We start from the raw sequence: 23,024 nt of genomic DNA on the forward strand, positions 1-23,024 counted from the left end.
TACAATGAACAAAAAAAAACCGAAGATGCATGATCGGACATTTGGCTCTCTCGTCTGTTGAAATAAGGCTTGCCAACGTGAGAATTCGGGTATGTCCAGAAAGACGAGTGAATCTTAGGCTTCCTTTGCACATGCGTCTCCCGCGAAATTTGAATATTGAATATTGAGTTTGAAAATTGATATGACGAGTTTAGTTAAGTTTAGTTTACTGAATCCCGTATTACATTTTTGTCTGTCTAATTTTGAACAAAACCAATATTGATGTCACTATAGGGTACTAGTGTTTTTCTTAAATTCCATCTAGATTATTGTGAAATGGCCAAAACGGATGTTTTTGCGATCTTTTTTGATTTACAAAATCGTCAAGCTGATAAAAAAAACACGATGACGACCTGCTGTTGGCTGCTTTTCCAAGTCCTGATGACTGTCTCAAAGGGCGGTGGCTGTGTTATGGTAAACACACCATTGTTTTTTTTTTTTTGGGAAAGGGGGGGGGGGAGGATGTTAATTGGAAATACGGGCGGGCTAACTACAGAAGTACAGGATCCCAATTACAAATTATTACAATATTCTCTAAACCAATACAAGCAAAGAGATAATAATGCATCAAGTTGGGCGAATTGTACGTTGTTTCTTAGGACATGGCTCTTTAAATCAGATAATTTCCCGTCTTGCTTACAAAGACTCTCAATTCTGTTTAGCAATATTCTGATCATAGTTACGTATAAAATTATTAGGTAAATTAAAAAACGGCATCAACCATAGTGCAATAATTAAAATGTTAAAAAGGAATTATTATAGTTCGTTATGGAAAGTTATTCAAACTAAGTTTCTTAAGCAATCAGAACGTGATTTAAATATAATAACCAAAAATCCAAGATGACTGAACGAGTTACATAACGAGCATCGAGTGACGCGGCCAAATGCTGAAGAACGTACTCGCCTTCTCTGTTGGAGTCTTCAAGGGATGCCGGGGTTGTGGTGGCATCCAGGGGTAGCACCGCGCCTCCCAGGGGTAGCGAGGTACCTCTTAGGGGTAGTGCAGTACCTCCTAGGGGTAGCGCACGGGCAGTAACTCAGGGCGCGGCGTCGCCCGAGCCTTGAGAAGGCCATGGTACTCGCCCAGCGAGTGGGGGTTAATACTCGCCCAGCGAGTGGGGGTTGGTACTCGCCCAGCGAGTGGGGGTTGGTACTCGCCCAGCTCCGCTGCTGCTGCTGCACTCGAACCAGTACACCCCGTAGTCGTGTCGAGGTTTCCTGTCACTAACCTCTGTGCCGTCAACTCGCCCAGCGAGTTGGTACTCGCTGATGGAGTACTCGAACCCCGTAACTCCCGGGCGAGTCTCTCGTCCCGCCATGCTTTCGCCGTCCGACATGTCTCGCCATTCGTTTAGTCATGCGATCAGCATCTTGCTGCCATGTTGTGCTGGCTCGACCCTCTTGTAGCGGTCGTAAGGTACTCCTGATCCGTTTAGCGAATATAATTCAATAACAAATTTAACTAAGCCCACTACTTTCCGGTACAGTATAATATATTCTGGATGGTCCGAAATAAGCGTTACTGGACAAACACAACACCAACTTAATAAGCATCATTTTTGAAGTTACTGTTCGATCCAACTGGAGGAATGTTCTGATGACGTCACTCCAGGAACACCAGACTGTCGTGCAGGTGGGGTCAGCGCTTGGAAGAAAGTGGCGTTGAAATGAATCATTCCCCGAGTCTTTCTCCTGCAGTGACGTATTCTGTGTGAAGAGGGGGAGGGGAGTAGAAAGATAAATCCCCCACGACGCTCTGAAGATAAGAAAAAAGTCTGCAATGAAAGGCGAATTATTATATCACAAATAACTACAAACTACACAGGAAGTGACGCAATTTGAGAATAATAACGTAACAGTTCAAACCCCGTGTTGTGAAGTAAGTTTTTTGATGCCAAAATTCTAAATTAATTATTTTTTTAATTTATCCCAAAAAATATTCTTGAGCGCTAGAGTGTGAATTTTCTCCAGTCTTTTTCTTTCCGTGTTTCTTTGATAAATATTTGCTGAAATTTTGACAGTTACTTTAGTACGGAAAGAATAAATACTTCTTTAGGCTATTCTCAGGGTTAAACCTTCAAAATACTTCACGTGTACTGAACATTACTTTGACGCTAATAAGCCTTGCTATGCTAGGGACCTTAATAACTCTTTGCGATGTCCTTCAGTGGAATAAAATGACGAAGTGCCACAGAAGCACACGTAAGGACGACGGTGCTACAGGCTTGCGTGCCAGCATCGCCCTACGGCGCGGCGCGGCGGAACGAGTACAGACCGCGGCCGCAGAGCGGCGCTGGCGTAGCGCACGTAGCGGACCGCGAGGCGCGGCGGCCTTGGAGACTGTGACGCACCAGTAAGAAAGTAACCTCGTCCCGCCAGCTAACGGGATGCCTGCAGCCGAGTACAAGATGGCGACGTGAGCGCGCTGCAATATGGAGCGGAACAGAGCTGTGATACTGGTGGCTGTTGCAGTGCTGAGTCTTCTGCCCTCCTTGTCACAGGGTGAGTCAGCACGACTGTAGTGTGGTATTTGGCGAGGGCAGTGCATTCCCGTGTTTCTCTCCAAGTTAGCATCGCCATGCCTAGAGAGAGTGCCACCGCTGGTTAATTGAGAACGTCTTTCAAATATATTAGATAGTTTGGCTTCTATAAAGCAAAACAAACAGCTGATGTGAAATAAGTGTTTGGGTCCCTCCCTCGTAAATTGCAAAACCCCGTGAAAGCCACACGGTTGTCGCAAACATCCTATCTCAAGAGTTGCCACAGTTAATCCCTGGTTTCTCCACTCCGCGACACTATAGCTCTCATTCGTGCTGCAACGAGTTTATCGTGTGCATATGTACTTTCAGCCCTTTTTTTTTTATTTAGGAACATCTCCACAGTTGAAAACGAAATCTATTGTTGGTTGAATTCGGTTCCAAGAACGTTTGTAACCCTTGTGATAGTGATAACAATATAGTTTACTAAAAACTGACAATTTTTTTTTAATACACTGCCTGAAGTGACTGTTTGCCTATGTGTTATTGTCATTCCTACTTGATTTCCTAAATTTCACTACACAGTTTAGTAACAAATGAATATATTTTAAGAATTTTAAGTATTTAAAAACAAACACCTGGTGTTTACTCTCCAAGGACACATAACGAAGATATACTTAGCTTGCACATACTGAGCTACTCTTTTACGAACGAGAAATTGCCAAAACTAGTTTTATACTGTTTTCATCTAGAATTGTATAAAGCTTTAAATTTAAAAGCGTGCAAATATCAAAACACTAATAACATAAAAATTACTTAATTCTATAGGCACCTATAAGAACATGACACTGACACATCGTCAAAACGGAGTAGGGGGATGATGGAGGTCACTAGAAGCAAATATATAAACCTGTAAAACCGATGTCCTCTTTAGCTGCTTTTTTATTAGTATACTGACGCATTACGTGATTTCTTTGTGATCATGTCTCTGAGTACATGTATAACTTTGTCAGCTCGATATATAGTGTTATACTCGGGTATACAATTTGATATCGTAAGGACCTACGAATATAAGCCATCATTTACATAAGCCTTTTTACAAAGTTATTACTAATGAACCTAGTATAAATCACACGATTACAAACTCCTGTTTGTCGTTAAGGGGCCCGCCTAGTCAGGGGGTGTATCTGTGTCAGTGAGGCGGGATGATAAGTACGACACCCACTGGTGCTTCTAGCGCGGTATTGCCTCTAAGCGCAATGCACTGCAGTCTTATCGTCGTCTATAGGGTAACTATTATATTTGAGCGGTAAATATATAATTGTATGGCGGAGAAATGAAGATAAAGATGTAATGCAAGTCCCTTGAGTGCCCTCAAGAATCTCTACCAGGAGTCTTAAGCTTAGAAATTATTCTGAAATTAAAAAATAAAAAACATTTTAGCCATTTCCACTCTTCTAAAAATACAGTTTAAAAACAAAGTACAGCAATTCCGCCCTCGACATATTCTTAAATGCTTTTCGTAAAATATAATATAATACCTTGAAATCAATCAATGCGATAAAATTAAGCAAAACTTCCAGAAAAATTAAGAAGGAGTAATTTTTTTTTGAGAAAAATTAATGAATGATAAATGTTACACAAAAAAGTAATTTTAAATCCCGTTAATTTTAGAGCATCACAAGCATCAGTGTTATATCTGTCTCAGCATTTTTGTTGTTTTAAAAGTTTTATTTGTAAATTTCAAATTTAATTATTGTTTAGTTATGGTATAATATGAATCTTCAATTAGTGAGTTATTGATATATTCGGGAGGCACTGACTCGCGGTGATATCTCCAGAGGCCAGCTCCCAGGAGTCACCGCGGTGAAAGCAGGTAACTGCGTGCACAAGAAGACAAGAGAGAGTTCGCAGCTCGCAGCATTGTTCCCTTGCTTCCATCGCCCGTGTTGTTAGCGCAGCACTCGCGTGCCTGTACGGTCTGCATCCTCCTGCATGTTCCAGTAGCAAGGGCATCTCGTGCCCGTCACACAGTGTGTTGTACACGAGGGAGCAGCGGGAGACAGGCTACTGTGCGCGCGGCACGGGAATGACCGCCGTGTCTGCTGGTGCTTGCAGGGCTGCTGAAGCGCTGCTTCTCGTGCCGGTCACACAGTGTGTTGTACACGAGGGAGCAGCGGGAGACAGGCTACTGTGCGCGCGGCACGGGAATGACCGCCGTGTCTGCCGGTGCTTGCAGGGCTGCTGAAGCGCTGCTTCTCGTGCCGGTCACACAGTGTGTTGTACAGGAGGGAGCAGCGGGAGGCAGGCTACTGTGCGCGCGGCACGGGAATGACCGCCGTGTCTGCTGGTGCTTGCAGGGCTGCTGAAGCGCTGCTTCTCGTGCCGGTCACACAGTGTGTTGTACACGAGGGAGCAGCGGGAGACAGGCTACTGTGCGCGCGGCACGGGAATGACCGCCGTGTCTGCCGGTGCTTGCAGGGCTGCTGAAGCGCTGCTTCTCGTGCCGGTCACACAGTGTGTTGTACAGGAGGGAGCAGCGGGAGGCAGGCTACTGTGCGCGCGGCACGGGAATGACCGCCGTGTCTGCCGGTGCTTGCAGGGCTGCTGAAGCGCTGCTTCTCGTGCCGGTCGCACAGTGTGTTGTACACGAGGGAGCAGCGGGAGACAGGCTACTGTGCGCGCGGCACGGGAATGACCGCCGTGTCTGCTGGTGCTTGCAGGGCTGCTGAAGCGCTGCTTCTCGTGCCGGTCACACAGTGTGTTGTACAGGAGGGAGCAGCGGGAGGCAGGCTACTGTGCGCGCGGCACGGGAATGACCGCCGTGTCTGCCGGTGCTTGCAGGGCTGCTGAAGCGCTGCTTCTCGTGCCGGTCACACAGTGTGTTGTACACGAGGGAGCAGCGGGAGACAGGCTACTGTGCGCGCGGCACGGGAATGACCGCCGTGTCTGCCGGTGCTTGCAGGGCTGCTGAAGCGCTGCTTCTCGTGCCGGTCACACAGTGTGTTGTACACGAGGGAGCAGCGGGAGACAGGCTACTGTGCGCGCGGCACGGGAATGACCGCCGTGTCTGCCGGTGCTTGCAGGGCTGCTGAAGCGCTGCTTCTCGTGCCGGTCGCACAGTGTGTTGTACACGAGGGAGCAGCGGGAGACAGGCTACTGTGCGCGCGGCACGGGAATGACCGCCGTGTCTGCCGGTGCTTGCAGGGCTGCTGAAGCGCTGCTTCTCGTGCCGGTCGCACAGTGTGTTGTACACGAGGGAGCAGCGGGAGACAGGCTACTGTGCGCGCGGCACGGGAATTACCGCGGTGTCTGCCGGTGCTTGCAGGGCTGCTGAAGCGCTGCTTCTCGTGCCGGTCGCACAGTGTGTTGAACACGAGGGAGCAGCGGGAGGCAGGCTACTGTGCGCGCGGCACGGGAATTACCGCGGTGTCTGCCGGTGCTTGCAGGGCTGCTGAAGCGCTGCTTCTCGTGCCGGTCGCACAGTGTGTTGTACACGAGGGAGCAGCGGGAGACAGGCTACTGTGCGCGCGGCACGGGAATTACCGCGGTGTCTGCCGGTGCTTGCAGGGCTGCTGAAGCGCTGCTTCTCGTGCCGGTCGCACAGTGTGTTGTACACGAGGGAGCAGCGGGAGACAGGCTACTGTGCGCGCGGCACGGGAATGACCGCGGTGTCTGCCGGTGCTTGCAGGGCTGCTGAAGCGCTGCTTCTCGTGCCGGTCACACAGTGTGTTGTACACGAGGGAGCAGCGGGAGACAGGCTACTGTGCGCGCGGCACGGGAATGACCGCGGTGTCTGCCGGTGCTTGCAGGGCTGCTGAAGCGCTGCTTCTCGTGCCGGTCACACAGTGTGTTGTACACGAGGGAGCAGCGGGAGACAGGCTACTGTGCGCGCGGCACGGGAATGACCGCCGTGTCTGCCGGTGCTTGCAGGGCTGCTGAAGCGCTGCTTCTCGTGCCGGTCGCACAGTGTGTTGTACACGAGGGAGCAGCGGGAGACAGGCTACTGTGCGCGCGGCACGGGAATTACCGCGGTGTCTGCCGGTGCTTGCAGGGCTGCTGAAGCGCTGCTTCTCGTGCCGGTCGCACAGTGTGTTGTACACGAGGGAGCAGCGGGAGACAGGCTACTGTGCGCGCGGCACGGGAATGACCGCCGTGTCTGCCGGTGCTTGCAGGGCTGCTGAAGCGCTGCTTCTCGTGCCGGTCGCACAGTGTGTTGTACACGAGGGAGCAGCGGGAGACAGGCTACTGTGCGCGCGGCACGGGAATTACCGCGGTGTCTGCCGGTGCTTGCAGGGCTGCTGAAGCGCTGCTTCTCGTGCCGGTCGCACAGTGTGTTGTACACGAGGGAGCAGCGGGAGACAGGCTACTGTGCGCGCGGCACGGGAATGACCGCCGTGTCTGCCGGTGCTTGCAGGGCTGCTGAAGCGCTGCTTCTCGTGCCGGTCACACAGTGTGTTGTACACGAGGGAGCAGCGGGAGACAGGCTACTGTGCGCGCGGCACGGGAATGACCGCCGTGTCTGCCGGTGCTTGCAGGGCTGCTGAAGCGCTGCTTCTCGTGCCGGTCACACAGTGTGTTGTACACGAGGGAGCAGCGGGAGACAGGCTACTGTGCGCGCGGCACGGGAATGACCGCGGTGTCTGACGGTGCTTGCAGGGCTGCTGAAGCGCTGCTTCTCGTGCCGGTCACACAGTGTGTTGTACACGAGGGAGCAGCGGGAGACAGGCTACTGTGCGCGCGGCACGGGAATGACCGCCGTGTCTGCCGGTGCTTGCAGGGCTGCTGAAGCGCTGCTTCTCGTGCCGGTCGCACAGTGTGTTGTACACGAGGGAGCAGCGGGAGACAGGCTACCTAGCGCGCGGCACGGGAATGACCGCCGTGTCTGCCGGTGCTTGCAGGGCTGCTGAAGCGCTGCTTCTCGTGCCGGTCACACAGTGTGTTGTACATGAGGGAGCAGCGGGAGACAGGCTACTGTGCGCGCGGCACGGGAATGACCGCGGTGTCTGCCGGTGCTTGCAGGGCTGCTGAAGCGCTGCTTCTCGTGCCGGTCACGCAGTGTGTTGTACACGAGGGAGCAGCGGGAGACAGGCTACTGTGCGCGCGGCACGGGAATGACCGTGGTGTCACCTGGTGCTTGCAGGGCTGCTGAAGCGCTGCTTCTCGTGCCGGTCACGCAGTGTGTTGTACACGAGGGAGCAGCGGGAGACAGGCTACTGTGCGCGCGGCACGGGAATGACCGCCGTGTCTGCCGGTGCTTGCAGGGCTGCTGAAGCGCTGCTTCTCGTGCCGGTCGCACAGTGTGTTGTACACGAGGGAGCAGCGGGAGACAGGCTACTGTGCGCGCGGCACGGGAATGACCGCCGTGTCTGCCGGTGCTTGCAGGGCTGCTGAAGCGCTGCTTCTCGTGCCGGTCGCACAGTGTGTTGTACACGAGGGAGCAGCGGGAGACAGGCTACTGTGCGCGCGGCACGGGAATGACCGCCGTGTCTGCCGGTGCTTGCAGGGCTGCTGAAGCGCTGCTTCTCGTGCCGGTCACACAGTGTGTTGTACACGAGGGAGCAGCGGGAGACAGGCTACTGTGCGCGCGGCACGGGAATGACCGCGGTGTCTGCCGGTGCTTGCAGGGCTGCTGAAGCGCTGCTTCTCGTGCCGGTCGCACAGTGTGTTGTACAGGAGGGAGCATCGGGGGGCAGGCTACTGTGCGCGCGGCACGGGAATGACCGCGGTGTCTGCCGGTGCTTGCAGGGCTGCTGAAGCGCTGCTTCTCGTGCCGGTCGCACAGTGTGTTGTACAGGAGGGAGCATCGGGGGGCAGGCTACTGTGCGCGCGGCACGGGAATGACCGCGGTGTCTGCCGGTGCTTGCAGGGCTGCTGAAGCGCTGCTTCTCGTGCCGGTCTCGCGGCGAGCGCGGGTCGTGCAAGGACCCGTTCAGGTTCAACCTGACGACGGTGGAGCCGGAGCAGGGTCTGGAGGCGGTGCCGTGCGCCTCTGGCTGGTGCGGCAAGTTCATGGAGGGCGGAGCAGCCTTCAAGGAGGATGGTGAGTCATTCCCCTCCCCTGCACGTCTACCACACTGCAGGCCTCGTCAGCCTGGCTACCTGACAGGCTGATGAATTTGAAAGCGGTCTGTGAAATTTCCAGGAAAACATTTCTCGCCATCTTTGTATCTGTATCGTTGAGGCAAAAATTTTAAGTGTCACGCTCGCTGGTTATTTCTAACGTCTTATCGCCTCTAATCGCACATATCTTTGGTGGCGCGTTCTGCTCATCGTGCTAGGGACAAATGTGAGATCTGAGCGGTGACTGTGACGTTATAAGGCGGAGGAATGAAGTTAAATGTGTAATGCAAGTCCCTCAGGTGCTCACAGAAATCTGTACAGGTTTTTGAATGCCTAAAAATTACTCTGAATTTTAACCCTTTTAAAAATACAGTTTAAAAACTTAGTCCGGAAACCGATCTACTTTTCGGCCCTCAGAGAATGCTTGAGTGATTTTCGCAAACTGACCCCACTCAGACAGATTGAGTAGTTGTGAAATGTGGTTGACACCGCGCCTGTGTCGCTGTTGCAGACTACGACATGGCCACGGAGCGCCTGTGCCTGCCGCGAGGCCCGTCTGACAGCGAGGAGCGCTGCGCATACACCTCCAGGAACCACAAGAAGGTGTACATGTGCTTCTGCCAGGGCGACCTCTGCAACTCCGCGCCGGCCCGGCGCGCCCGGCTCCCGGCCTGGCTGCTGCCCCTGCTGCCCCTGCTGTCCCTGCTGTCCCCGGTGACAACGTTCCTCTAGCCTCTACTGCCCCTCCTCCCGGCCTGGCTGCTTCCCCTGCTGCCCCTGCTGCCCCTGGCGACAACCTTCCTCTAGCCTCTACTGCCCCTCCTCCCGGCCTGGCTGCTGCCCCTGCTGCCCCTGCTGCCCCTGGCGACAACCTTCCTCTAGCCTCTATTGCCCTTCCTCCCGGCCTGGCTGCTGCCCCTCCTGTCCCTGCTGTCCCCGGTGACAGCCTTCCTCTAGCCTCTACTGTCCTTCCTCGCGGCCTGGCTGCTGCCCCTGCTGTCCCTGCTGTCCCCGGCGACAGCCTTCCTCTAGCCTCTACTGTCCCTGGCGACAGCCTTCCTCTAGCCTCTACTGCCCCTCTCCTGCTCGCGTGCGAGGGTACAGCCTGTCTCACTCTTAGATTATCCATTGTTGCCACGTTCATAACACCCGGCTTGTCAACATTGTATGTATTATTCAACATACCGTCGTTAACTCTAAAATAAGTTTTATCATTATTTTTTAATTTTGCAAATTTGCAATTTTTCTATAAAACTGTGACCTCCTGGTTGTGACATAATCGTTAGCCAGTCCCAGTGCGCCCTGTCGCTAAAGGCTATTGCTATGCGAGCTGTAAATCAGCGAGCTGGCATCGCCTAGTCGTCCTGCCACCCGCTTGTCTTGTATGTGGTGCAGGTGTCGCGATCTTTAGGAGAAATCGTTCGGGGTGAGAAATCACACCGTAACATGGTTATTACAATAATATATCGATGCTGAATGCCAACGAGAAATTAATTTTTAGCAGTCGGTCACTATTAGTAACACTGCATTTAATTAAATTATGTTCTATGCTCAAACTGAGCCAACATTACTAATATTAAACTATGTAAAAATAGAGTCCAAGTAAAAAGTAGAAGTAAAAATTGAATACTCTCAGACGATGCTAATGATGGAAACATCAAGAAAACACATTTACAAAATTCTCATTCCGCATTTTCAATTTTAAAAAAATTCTTCAGATACATATTTAAAAAAATATATTTACATTACAAAGGTGCGTCTAAAACTGTAATACTCTGTAGCGTATATCTGACAACGAAGCACACTGACACAAGGACAGCTCTAATGACAGAAGTATACATTCGAAAGAGAGAGTAAATGTCAAAATGCACACTGCAATCTAAGGATGAGACTCGTTATACTCTTGCTACAGTGCATTACGTATCTTCAATTAAATAATGTAATTATCAAGCAAGATTATATTATCAAGAACCTCTCAAGAAACGTATCTACAAAGTGCCAACTGAAGGAAAGAACATTTTATTGTGTAAACTTCTGTATTATAGATGTTTGAAAAATATTTGTGAGTTGAATCGTACATTAAAAAAAAAGTTATTTTGACTTCAAATTGATGTTTGTTTTTGACTACCCTTACTTCCATTCCTCATAAGAAATGTGTTGATGCCTCGGCTTGATCGCTGCGTACCAGTGAAGCGGGGAAGTGAGGTGAGTCGACCTTCACTGTGTTCCCGAGTAGAGCTGTGACAGCCTGTGCTCACTGCCTGGCGTTGTCTGGGTGTAGGCAGGCTGCAAACTGGCCGACTGCGAGTTGGCGCTTGTTTTACATCTGTTACACGTGGTCTATAATCTGTCTGCTAATGTGGAGGCACTGGTTCAGTTACCTCCAGGATCATTGGCTGCTGTCTTGTGAGACGTCCCAACGTAGTGGTGTCCACATTTTGAAAAGTCGGCGAAGTCAGGTAACTGCCATCACCCAGATCGCGAAATAATTTATTTCAGATGGCGTTTTAGTGCTTAAGCAATATCATTACAAATGTATACATGTAAACTTCGCAGTTCTAAAAATTACTATTCCCTGAGATTTTTGTGTGACATATCAATTATATTTTTAATTTCAATTGTGAAGAAAACTTGTCAAAAAATAATATTCAATACAGTGGTTGTTCTGGAGTCCCACTACCCCTACCCTTCACGTCTTCCCTACTCCCGCTAGTGACCTAGGGTCAACCCCGTGACGCAGTCATCCACCCCTCACGTCACTTCCTGTAACGGTAATATTTATCAAAAATTTTCTAGTAATCTTTCTCAAGCTCATCCCCATTTCCTAGCGAACCGACAACGTTTTGTAACATTAGGACAAACCCAAAGCACCTGTTAATTACATTATCTTCATCGTCATAAAAAAAATTACGATCGTAACATAATGGTAGACATTGTCGTACGACGATGACCGTTGCACCATTGTAACGGTACGTGTACCAAGCCTGGCGCATGCCGCAAGATGGCCGTGCGCATGCGCCGCGCGACTCCAGCATCGATCAGCTCGGCGCTCGGCGCCCAACAGTCGCCATCTTGCCGGCCATGGAGGACAGGTTCCAGCGCTGACCGGCCCGCGCGCTCAAGGTGAGTGAGCGAGTGAGCGAGTGAGCGAGAGTGAGCGAGTGAGAGTGAGAGTGCACCAGAGCCACGCGGACAGGAGCTCCTGCCGCAACAATGCTCGTGTCAGTAGCACAGCTGCACACGCACGGCGCACAAGTCGAAGCTGTGTACGCACACAACACAGTTCGTAACATTGCAATCGTTCCTCCCCTCCCTCCTCTATACACACACCCTTATATGTACTTCTGTCCAAATGCACTTTTTAAGCCGTTTTTTTTTTTACTCCTAGGAACGAAGCATTACTTTGAAAATAAATATCACCTTAAAATATATTTAACTAATTATCTTCGAAATGCACACATTAAACAGTTGTTGTTAGCTAAATAGTGTTCGCTGATAAGCCGCGAACAGAAATCAGCCCACAGCACAGATGTACGTTAGATGTTCGACAGATTCCAGTGTTGGTATCCCAAGGTTGCAGCTGTAAATCCGAAAAAAGTATAGCCCACAAACTAATTAACTAAGGTTTATTTATTAACTAAATAATTGCACTATTTCTTACATTTACAATAATAGGGTAAATGACTGTCCACAAATTGATCACTGTTTCATAAGGTCTAGTATTCAATTTCCCCCCCCCCCCTCCCCAACTGGAGCTGGGCTCTACTGCTCGTCTCTCACCGCGCACCTCTGTCCCAGCACACTGCCTCGCACCACTCTCTCGTCCGCCGCACACACAACACCATCCCTGTTGCACCAGTCACTCGCCGTCCTCTATCGCTCGCCAAGGGGGTCTCTCACCCTCGTCACTTCACTCCTGTATCGCTCCGAGGTTGCGCCGGTATCGCCACCTGACTCTCTCTCTCTCTCTCTCTCCTCAACAGAGTGCCCCCCACCCCTTAATCATACCTGCCGGCGTCACCTAAGAGAAGGCCTCGAAGCCTTCACAAGTGCCACGTCACCAGAGCCCACCGACGTATAACTCGAAGCTGCCAGAACAACGGCGTCCTAGTTACGACACTTCGCGCGACGGTGGCCTTGGAACCCGCAGAGTCCTCCAGAGAGACAGCGAGGCGCCCCGGACTCCGGGCAGGCCCACGGACGGGCTTCCCCTGTAGTGTAAAGCCCCTCCAACAGAAAGGGGTTTTCCGTAGGAAACCGCCTGCCTGCGCCGGTCCTACCTGCCGGCCCTCACCTCCGGCCGCTTCGTAACAAAATTAACGTTTAATCCCCAATTCTTATTGTATTACTCAGAAGCTGACCAATGGCGGATACACAAATTTTTTTTTCCAGAAGTGGATTTGAAAAAAAATCGCAAAATTTTGATGGAAAAAAAAAATCAATTACGTCATCAACAAGGGTTTCGGACATTTACATTCAGGAGTATAAGCAGAGTGGAAAAGGGGGAGGGGAGGAGAGAGAGGAAGAGCCTTTGTGGTTTGTGATTCCCGATGTTGTAACAACTCCCATTGCTCCACCAGGAATAAATAACATAATGCCTTCATGAGATCTCGCATATATCTCCCTTACCCCCCCCCCCCCCTTCCTTGTCCGCAGCACTTGTTTTTGAAACTGACCCTGATTGAGTCGTCCGCTCGCTGAGTTGTTCCGAACAGCAGAAGTGGGTTTAAGAGAGTGTCTCGATGCAGGCCTGACTGCCTGGCACCACGTGAACCCGGTAGGGTGTAGGTCTGGACCCTCCCTCCGAGGACTGAAGCGAAGTCAGAACAAGAACATCATAGCAAATTAGCTTCTTATAGATTATTATTATATAATGAAACGGCTCCGATGAAAGCGATAAAGACTTGGAAAAAAAAAAACTAAACCAAAACCTGGCTTGGCCATAGACATAATTTTCGACAATGAAATTTTGTAAAACATTCTGCCCATCTTGTTAAAATTCACGAAACAGTCAATACTGTAAAGTTTCCCTTTGTCTTTGTGAACCTTGGTTCACCGTCATCCGCCCCAGATGGCAGCACCGTGGTTACACGTTTCCGTTACGTGTGACTTCCGCTCCATTCACGGAAGTACTCCTACCAAATGCCGTATGCCGAGTGCTACGAATGAGCACATGGGGCAGTGTGCAGTATGCACCTCGCCCCGGGGAGGGGAGGGGGGGGGGGGCTAGCAGGCTGCGTGACCGCGCGCCATTTCGCGTGCAGGCGACGGCAAATGGCGGCGCTCCGCAACCCGAGCAGCCAGCAACAGGTATCGACCTGCCAGAGCACGTGCCGACCTGTCGGTCCGCGATCACACGAGAGGACCCTGACTCACGGCGTCCCCAGTGACACTCGCGGGTTCAGTGGCCTCTGGGATCCCCGACACAAGGTCCATGGGTCCGGACACCCCCCCCTCCCAGGATTTAAAACAACAACAACAAGCTGTTGTCGCACGTGTCCTCTGACAGTGTTGCCTCCATCCGTGCCTCACGTGACCCACTCTCGTGTTTTGTTGAGCTGGTTATTCCAGCACTCGTCACGTGATCCGCGGTGCCGATGAAGAAGTCCGTTGCAACGTGGCTGTACACTATCTCATTACGAGGAGACAGTTGTATTACGTGCCACGAAGTTTCCCAAAACACTGTAGCTTCTCCAGGCTCCGAGCTTGGTGAAATAATGCTTCACGGGCCAAAGCTATCTCCGGACAAGTCACAGACGTTGCAATCGGCCGTAGGCGAATGTGCGATAAACTCCTCTCCTCGATCGTAGCCAGTAAGTAAGCATAGCAAGAAGTCCCTGTGATGCCCGGCAACCCACAGTGCACAGCCCCTGGCCCGTGGCGCTCCGCAACCCGCCGGGCGCGGCAGATGTGCGGGTTGCATCCGCCAGGGGCCGCGGTGCTCAGCCCCTGGCCCGTGGCGCTCCGCAACCCGCCGGGCGCGGCAGATTTGCGAGTTGCATCCGCCTGGGGCGCAGTGCTTAGCCCCTGGCTCGTAGCGCGCGGCAACCCGCCGAGCGCGGCAGATGTGCGGTTTGCATCCGCCCGGGCACCAGGCGCTGCAGGATATTGATCGCGGCCGATAGTGACGTCAGCGGTCACATCAACTATTTATGGTCGGTGGTCGCGAGGCCTCGTGGACTCCAGCCCGGACACAGTGGCCGTCAAACACACAGCAGATCACTCTGGCTACTGCGATTACCAGTGGCTTGTGCCAGAGTTCAAGCGTACCCCGAAGCAGACCCGTGGGAGTCCTCAGCTGTTTGCTTTTTAACGGAAGCCTCCCTCGAAAAAATAATTAAAATAAACTTTTCCAAACATTATTGACCCAACGTGTAACTTAAATGTTGACGATGGTTTTGCTCATTTATTAAAAACATATTTTGATAATCTTTCCTGGTAAATTATCCACAGGTCAGTTTTATATATGCTTACGATCAAATTTCCTGTGGAATAGCTTCATTTTACGTGGCAATATAAACATTTTTATTCATTTTATTTATTTATTTGCTAATACGAAACCATGACTTGAAATAGGTATTGAACAGCACATTAAGTTTAAGATAATACAATTTTATTTTACTTTTCCTATTGATGTCCATATTGCGGGGACATTATGAGCATAGAAAAATTCGATGTACTTTTTGAAGTGAAACTTCTTTTCTGGGGGTGCTACAATTTTCGAGCATTACAAAATTCCGATCGCATTAGGGGAAGAGAGTGCGTCAGCGGCGACGCCACTCCAACGCATGCGCTACGGTCGAATTGCAAGATGTTTGGAAAGGAGGGGGGGGGGGGGGGAGTATATGCTAGTTGTAACGGCTGGAAGGGAAGACGGCAGGCTAGAGGTAGAAATGACGCAGCAGTGGTGCTACGGAATTCACGTAACGCTGCTTGTGTTTGTCTACTCAGTTTTCATAACGGCTAATGATTGACGCTAGCATATTTATTTTATTTAAAGTATCAGCAATGTATTTATTCTTATGCAAAAATGTTATTGATTTGTGTAATTAAATTTAAAAGTTTCATTCATTTTTATGTAAAATGTAAAAAAAAAAAAAACTCGTAGGCTTAAGAGGTTAGCTTTATAAGTATAATTGGTTTTTGGTATGTGAAGACTGTTATTTGAAATGACAAAAAGGACGTATAAACATTTGAGCTAGACTTTATAAGTCGATTGGAGAGTTTTTTTAATTTTATTCAGCTGGCGATCGTGAATTAACATCATTCCTAAAATAATAAAAAGGCAAGCAGATAAGAAGTATTATCAAAGGAAACGTGGGAATAAACCGCCAAAAGAGGCGCCAAAAAGTGCAAGTGAACAGATTCGAAAGTACAGCGCGCGGAAATGGCTTTTTTTTTTTTTTATTTGATATCATACCGCATCCTTAATATTCTTAATTATTATATGTTCAATAAAAGAGAGTCATAATTATTTATATATCTAATAAGCAAGATGTTTCACTTCTGCGGCGTGAAGACTCCACGCACATACTTGTTTTATATATATATATATATATATATATATATATATATAATGTTAAACCTTCACGCAGTGAAATAAAATAACACGTTTAATCAAAAAATTCTTTTGTTTTCATGATAACAATGTACGATAATTTTACTCTTGGAACCAGGTGCTAGGATTTTCCAGTCTGGTGCGTAAATATTCCGGAATTTTGTATCACAGGTATACATTAATTAAAACCTTACTAACACAATAAAAGTTGTCTGTAAAATAGGAGCTTGTTTTGGTACTGAGATTAATTTACAGTGATATTAACTTGTGAGGACGTAAGTACTGGCCAGGTTTGCCGGATATGATGTGCTATTATTATCAAGTACCTACCTATACAATCGTGCGAGTGTGCAGGTATGCAAGTGCCAAGTATAAAGTACACAAAACTGCTAGTATGCTAGTGAAAATGCATGCCAATGTGCAGGTGTGTTATAAGCATGTCTCGTCATAGTTTGCAGTATGCATTTTAATGAGTATTTACGCTCTTTTTTTCTATTAACACTGTCCTTGTTTTGATGAGCTCTCTCCGTTCTTCTATTCTCTAAAGCAACGTACAACAATTATTATAATAAGTATAAATACTTATGAGAATTTTTTTTTTTTTTTTACTGTCAGGTACTATAGGACTGAATCGCCAAAATTACGTGTTCCATACCAAAATTATTTTCGAAATCAAATTTTTTTTTTCACATTCTACGAATAATAATGGAACACTACATTTAATATCAACTATTACTTTAAACATTTAAACACAAACACTCACCTGGATTTATTGATGCAGTGTTTTCCTGCCAAAAACAACAATGAACCACGTCTTCCGTGACCTTTTGCGTCACTTGCAAACTGCGTACCGCGACTCTATCGCTACGCTTCCCCGCGCCGTTTTCAAAAGTTTTTGAACGGAATCCGTTGTGACTTGCGGAGATAGTACGAGTGTCCGACGCTAGATGCCGGGCATCACGGGACTTCCTCCTAGGCCATAGAGCACAAAGGTTTCAGACACAACTTTATGTAAAATATATCGGAAACAGCGTATTTTGAAAAATAAAATTTGAAAGAAGAAAATATAACAGTTTAATGCAATATTTATTTCACCAAGTATAAATTCTGATAATATTCCATTTTTTACCACTATGGGGAAGTAAATAGTTTCAACTGGTTTTGTTAATAATTTTATATTATTTAATATATAAAAATAGTACAATTGTTATTAATAGTAACCGAATGTACATGTAGTTTCTCCTTTAAAATAGTTTTTGGCATTAAAATATTTTATAGAATTTTTAGCATTAAAATATTTTTATAATTTTATTAAAATATTTTGTAGAATTTTTAGCATTAAATATTTTAATTTCAGAATGACTACAACTATGAGAATACAGAATTAAATCGGAATTCCAAGATATAAAAAATATTGTTGAATAATATGTGTTTGTGTTTGTTGTTGAATATGCTATTTCTGTACCCAAACCATATTCCTAATGCACGATAGGACACAGCCGGTCTATTATTTTTAGGGAACTAATTTATGTGTCTTGTGTGTTGCCCGAATTCTATGCTTGCACAGATTTCACCTTTTCGATGCATCCGTCCAGATAGCCGATAACACGTATATTGTCAATTTAGTAAATTTAGTAAATATCGGGGGACTTGCCAAATGTATAAGGTTGCTAAATTAAACTCTTTGATAGAGAAATTACCTTGGAATACATTTGTACACTTTAATGGTCATAACAAGGAAAAATTGCAACATAAAAAGTACTTTAAAAATTTTAATAACACAATTTAATTCGCACGATGGTGCTGCTATATTTAGGATTTTTGCTGTAACTGTTGTATCTATACTGTTAAATGTCCACTAGAATGAACTGAAACCAATTTCTAGCCTCGCACAGGGCACCATTTATTAAAACGGCGGACTAACTGTTACCTTACTGAAGTACAGTTGTGTGATTATCAGCTACATTACCCGAATATCTTGAAATATCTCCCTCAGAAAATGTAACAAATAGTAATAATTGAATCTATTATATTTCATGATGGTATACAAACTAATATTTTCAGTGCTAACAATCTGGTTGATATCAGTTTGTTTACAATGTGCTACAATCCGAGGGTAATGCTTCAAGCACCTTGCTATTGATCGTTGCTTACTGAGTGGTGTGTTGTTTGCAAGGCAGCCAATAGTGCGTCATGTAGCCCAGGTACTGTGGCTGCGCAGGGATGCTGCCGGCATGAAGGCACAGGCAGAGGAAGACGTGGACCTCACGAGTCTCAGCTGGCTGCACAACCTCACTCTGGCGGGCGGCCCCTCCTTGCTGCCTACCCTGCCCTCCTCGCCGGCGCGCCGCCCCCCGCAGGCTCAGTCAGGTGCGCGGCCACTGCAGTTGTCCAGCAAGGGTAACGGCCCGGTGCCCAGCACCACCCGTTTTCAATTTTTCCCTTGTTTGTCTTGCTTTATGCGAAAAATTATTTACATTAAAGGGAAAATGAAGTATTATTTGTTATAATAATGTATTCAAAATGGTGGTCGATACATTTTGATTTTAATTCAGTTTTGAATGATTTTGTATTAGAAAAACTTTCCGAGATTTTATTACCTCATATGATTCCGTTTCACCGATTTTTGTCGTTAGTATTTATAAAACTTTTGTCAGTCCCATCTGGTCCGAAATACTTATTGGTAATTTTTTTATTAAAATTATTGAATTGTAAATATACACATAGAGAAACAACAAACTTTCCTTAAAAAAATACAAAAGTAATCAATCTGATCGCATTACTTTTCTCAAATACAATGAAGTTATTTAGTTTGTTTTAAATTATCTCAAAAATATTCTCAACTGGTAAATATATTTCTCCCGTTACTTTATAACAAATCTTTTTGAGCGATAAGATTTTTAATCCCTGAAAAATAACATAATATACACTAACAAATAATTTCAAGGCCTTGGAGAGTTTATTTACTTTTAGTTCTTTGAAACAAATATGGCCACCAAGTAAACAGTACAGAAGGTGCAGAAAGTTTAACCAAGTGCAAAGTATTTTACTTTACTTTGCCAGGTGCTATTTCTAGTCAACTCTCTAGAATTAAATAGAAAGTTTGGGACGGTTACAGAAAGTTCTAGAATGTTATTCAGTAGTCTAAACAATCGATTCACTGGCGAGTAATAAATTTGAATTCTTCTTCTTCTTACTAAGATCTCTGTTGGAACCCCGGAGTTTGACGTGGTTTAGGAAAGAACCTCGATGACATTTTACTTTTTTATTTCGTATCCTTAATGTTATTAATTTAGAGAATTAACACAAAACATCACGTGACAAATACACACGTTCACCAAACTTACTCATTTATAAATTATCAGGCAAGAATACAAAGATTTATTAAACAAAATATTCATTGAAATTTATGTTCGGGGTTGTGTCAAAAACACTATTTTAAAGTGTTGAGGTGTTGACCCGGTTGTAGGCCAGGGGCGATGGGGGGATCTAGGAGTGGTGGAAACCCCTGGAGAGTGGCGTGAAAGGACACGTGTTCGCGCCGGAAAGCTGCAGAAGTGGAGCGTGCCTGGCTGAGAAGGGCTGCGGTCTGTCTGCCGTGCAGGGCTTCGGTGGAGGGCAGTCATGTGAGGGAGGGATCTTGACGAGGAAGAGGGGCCTGAGTGGGGAGATGAGCGTGAGAGTACGGGGAAAGAGGGACTACAGCGGGGAGGTGCTTCGGAGATTACGGAACTGATGGCAAGTTGTAAGCATGCTGAGGACCAGATTAAACTAGGATCCATGAGGCCTTTCTGCGAACTGAAGTAGCCCAGCCGGTATGGCAACTGGGACTCTTTCTTCCCCTGCTGACGGGCCCACTGCATTGTACTCTTCTGATCCGAATGCTTTGGTACACAGGAACGAGGTGGGATGCTAGGAAGGGATAAGAGAGGGGTTCGGCAACAGTCACCGAGGGTTCGCTACCAGGAGGGGAGGTTCGCTGTGGTCCCCGAAGGGTTCTTACTAGAGATGGATGGCCGCTACCTGAAAGGACACTACCAGGAAGGACTGTGCTCGCTACCAGAAAGGAAAGGAATAGGAAGAAAAAGAAGGAGGCAAGCAGAAGTAATGCAACCCAATGGGCTATTTTTTTTTTAGCTGCCTATCTTGAGTCTCTGGCATGTAAGCTAAGTTATATCTCTCTAAAGGTTGGGAGAATCCATGATCACCTGCTGGTGTTTCTGGATTAGGATCTTTTGTTCATGTAATTTCGTCATCCTTTGGGGTTTTGAGTCATTGGTTTGTACTCACAGATGTGGGGAAAACAGGATAGCCCCGCGGAAAATTCCACGTCTCGTCTTTCAGTTTTGTAGCGTCCTGAAAATACTGTGGAAAGCTGGTACGATAACATAAAAGTTCCTATTTACAGTGTTTCAGTTCAGACATCAATAATATAGTGAAATTGAAATGTTTGAGGAGAATAATTCGCGATCGGCGCGTGTAAAAACCGATTCAACAAGTTATGGTGCAGTGAAACTATTTGTGGGAAAAGTAGGTATGAAAGCCAGCATTATTGACCGGAAAAATGGACATTTCCTACCAACGGAAGCTTGAACTAAAGGAGGTGGGGGAGAGCAATTGGTTCTTCTCTCTGAATCTCTCTTGTAGTCTCGGTTATTTGAGGAATGATCGTCGCGTGCCAATTTGGCGACAAAACACGTTGTGGTATATTTGTCACTTGAATAACTTTGTCAATAATGAGTCGGAGAAAGGGGAGATTGTCGGCTAAAAATGAAGCATTAAAAAAAATGTGATGAGTTTGCTTGACTCACCCCAAGAACTCAACTGGTTTCCATCCCCAGGGAGTTTTAACCTGGAAATTTTCACATGTTTGAAAATGTTTTTTTCTGTATCTATTTTGTTAGCAGTATCATGTCATTCTCACTATGTGAGCAAGAGTGTACACATATGTGCATATTCCAGCATTTAGTTTATTAGCTCCCTCTGTAATGTTCAGAGTTATTTGAACAGCGAGAGCACGATGCGAGCCGTGGTGTGTGGTGCTGTCACAGAGGACGCGGGGTTGCCCAGCCTGGAGCACTACCGCACCTGCGGCGACCACAAGCCGCCCTTCTCGTACGCCACGCTCATCTGCATGGCCATGGGGGCCAACAGCAACAAGATGACCCTGTCCGCCATCTACTCGTGGATCAAGGACAACTTCCTGTACTACCGCACGGCCGACCCCAGCTGGCAGGTGGGCACGCTCGCCGCGCGCTCGCGCAGTTTGGGGCCCTTTTAGAGATAGCCAGTCATGGGGACTGTCGACAGAAGTGAAAACTTAAAACTCTGTTTTTAAATGTGTAATATGACATCAATTCTACGTCAAATGTACGTAAGAAAATGATTTTGGTATTACACCAGTACGATGTCAGCATGATATCATTTATCCTTACATCATTTTTTTAGTCACAACAGATGACAGTGGTATGTAAAAAAATTACGTAAAAATTCATTACCTGGCTGACTTACCAGTGATGTCAGACCTAGGTAATGTGTTCACATCGGTCAAATTAACTTCACTTACTGCTACTACAGCATGTCGGTAATGCAAGCTCACAAGATTTTACCCATCCAAAAAAAAGGTTTTCAACACGCACACGATACAGTCGAGTATATACAATGTATGAGTGTACATATGCGTATACATGTACACAGGCCGCTGCGATTCGCCAGTCTGGCTCAACACGTCACTAGCATGTCGGTGACGCGAACCCTACCAAAAATAGTTCAGTGCGGCTAAAGAAGTTTTCACTTCAAAAATAAAATTTGAATGAAAACACCAATATTTACTGTTGACGTGAAAACATCTATTCACTCGTTATAGTGATAGTCTTTTGAACTTTCTTCTGTGCCATATACCATCAGGTTAGTATCGCTAGTGACAATGAGACTTATAATTCATGTGGTTGAACCCACAATGGATATATCATGTCTGCACATGTTTGTTGTGCAGTAATTGTTTTGCCTGTGACATCGTATCAGTGTAGGCATTAGCATGATTGTTACAATTAAATTACATAATATGAAACACTTGTTATGATTTTATCCGGACGTTTTCATGAAAAATCTACGGCGCGGCATCAAACTGCACCTTTGTTAACATTTATTTAGTGACTGACTTATGTTAAAGGAAATGGTTTCTTCTGGGGATTTTTGGGCCCCCATCAACCCGGGGCGCTGAGTTTATGCCCTACGAGTCCTTATGGGAAAGATGGAACTGCACGCACAACTTTTCAAATACATACCACAATTCACTGTGGCCACGAATCCCCTCGGCCGGGCTGTCGCGCTGTCACTCTGGTGTCTCGTAGCTGCCGAGTGCCCACTCCTGCACGATGTGCGTGTCAGGGCTGTCGATCTCGCACCGAGGCTGGAGCATCACCGGACCGGGGTTGTCGCTTGCTTGCAGAACTCGATCCGCCACAACCTGTCGCTGAACAAGTGCTTCGTGAAGGTCCCGCGCTCCAAGAACGAGCCGGGCAAGGGCGGGTTCTGGCGGCTGGACGTGGAGCGGGCGGAGGAGGGCCGTGCGAGGCGGCGGCGCGGGGGCACGGCGTCGCGCCGGCCGCGCGCCAAGGAGCCCGCCCCGCCCGGGCCGGCCCCGCCCGCCCCCCCGGAGCCCCTGGAGGACGAGATAGCTGCGCTGCTGCTGGCGTGCCAGAGCTGGACGCAGAGCGAGCTGGAGCTGCTGGACTCCGTGCTGGACATCCTGTGAGGCGCCTCTCCTGCCCCCCGCGTCCCTGCCGGCTCCCCGGGAGGTCGCCCCCCGGAGCCTGGTTGTCACTGGTCCTGGCTCTCAAATCACTTGAAAACCTACATTTTCGCTTCGTAGAGAGAATCCTCAA

The 23,024-nt window shown here is 47.7% G+C and overlaps 2 protein-coding genes across 2 annotated transcripts; both read left to right on the plus strand.

The window, feature by feature from the left end:
• The first annotated feature begins 2,374 nt into the window (after positions 1 to 2,374).
• LOC134541040 (uncharacterized) lies at positions 2,375 to 10,686 on the plus strand. Its single transcript, XM_063384178.1, has 3 exons — positions 2,375 to 2,541; positions 8,386 to 8,559; positions 9,091 to 10,686. Exons 1-3 carry the CDS (start codon positions 2,472 to 2,474, stop codon positions 9,309 to 9,311), a joined length of 465 nt encoding a protein of 154 aa, XP_063240248.1. The 5' UTR covers positions 2,375 to 2,471; the 3' UTR covers positions 9,312 to 10,686.
• An 894-nt stretch (positions 10,687 to 11,580) lies between these two features.
• LOC134541402 (forkhead box protein J1-like) lies at positions 11,581 to 22,894 on the plus strand. Its single transcript, XM_063384825.1, has 4 exons — positions 11,581 to 11,702; positions 18,359 to 18,507; positions 21,189 to 21,373; positions 22,589 to 22,894. The coding sequence occupies exons 1-4, from the start codon at positions 11,581 to 11,583 to the stop codon at positions 22,892 to 22,894; spliced, it is 762 nt and encodes a 253-aa protein (XP_063240895.1).
• The last annotated feature ends 130 nt before the right edge of the window (positions 22,895 to 23,024 follow it).

Source organism: Bacillus rossius, chromosome 18 (genome assembly GCF_032445375.1).
Source record: "Bacillus rossius redtenbacheri isolate Brsri chromosome 18, Brsri_v3, whole genome shotgun sequence".
NCBI classification, from domain to species: Eukaryota; Metazoa; Arthropoda; class Insecta; order Phasmatodea; family Bacillidae; genus Bacillus; species Bacillus rossius.

Excerpts from the sequence above, each read along its gene's own strand:
- LOC134541040 (XM_063384178.1), top strand. The coding sequence starts at position 2,472 with ATGGAGCGGAACAGAGCTGTGATACTGGTGGCTGTTGCAGTGCTGAGT. Across the intron at positions 2,542-8,385 it reads TCTGCCCTCCTTGTCACAGG|GGCTGCTGAAGCGCTGCTTC; the intron begins GTGAGTCAGCAC and ends CGGTGCTTGCAG. Across the intron at positions 8,560-9,090 it reads AGCAGCCTTCAAGGAGGATG|ACTACGACATGGCCACGGAG; the intron begins GTGAGTCATTCC and ends TCGCTGTTGCAG.
- LOC134541402 (XM_063384825.1), top strand. The coding sequence starts at position 11,581 with ATGGCCGTGCGCATGCGCCGCGCGACTCCAGCATCGATCAGCTCGGCG. Across the intron at positions 18,508-21,188 it reads CCCCCCGCAGGCTCAGTCAG|AGGACGCGGGGTTGCCCAGC; the intron begins GTGCGCGGCCAC and ends GTGCTGTCACAG. Across the intron at positions 21,374-22,588 it reads CGGCCGACCCCAGCTGGCAG|AACTCGATCCGCCACAACCT; the intron begins GTGGGCACGCTC and ends GCTTGCTTGCAG.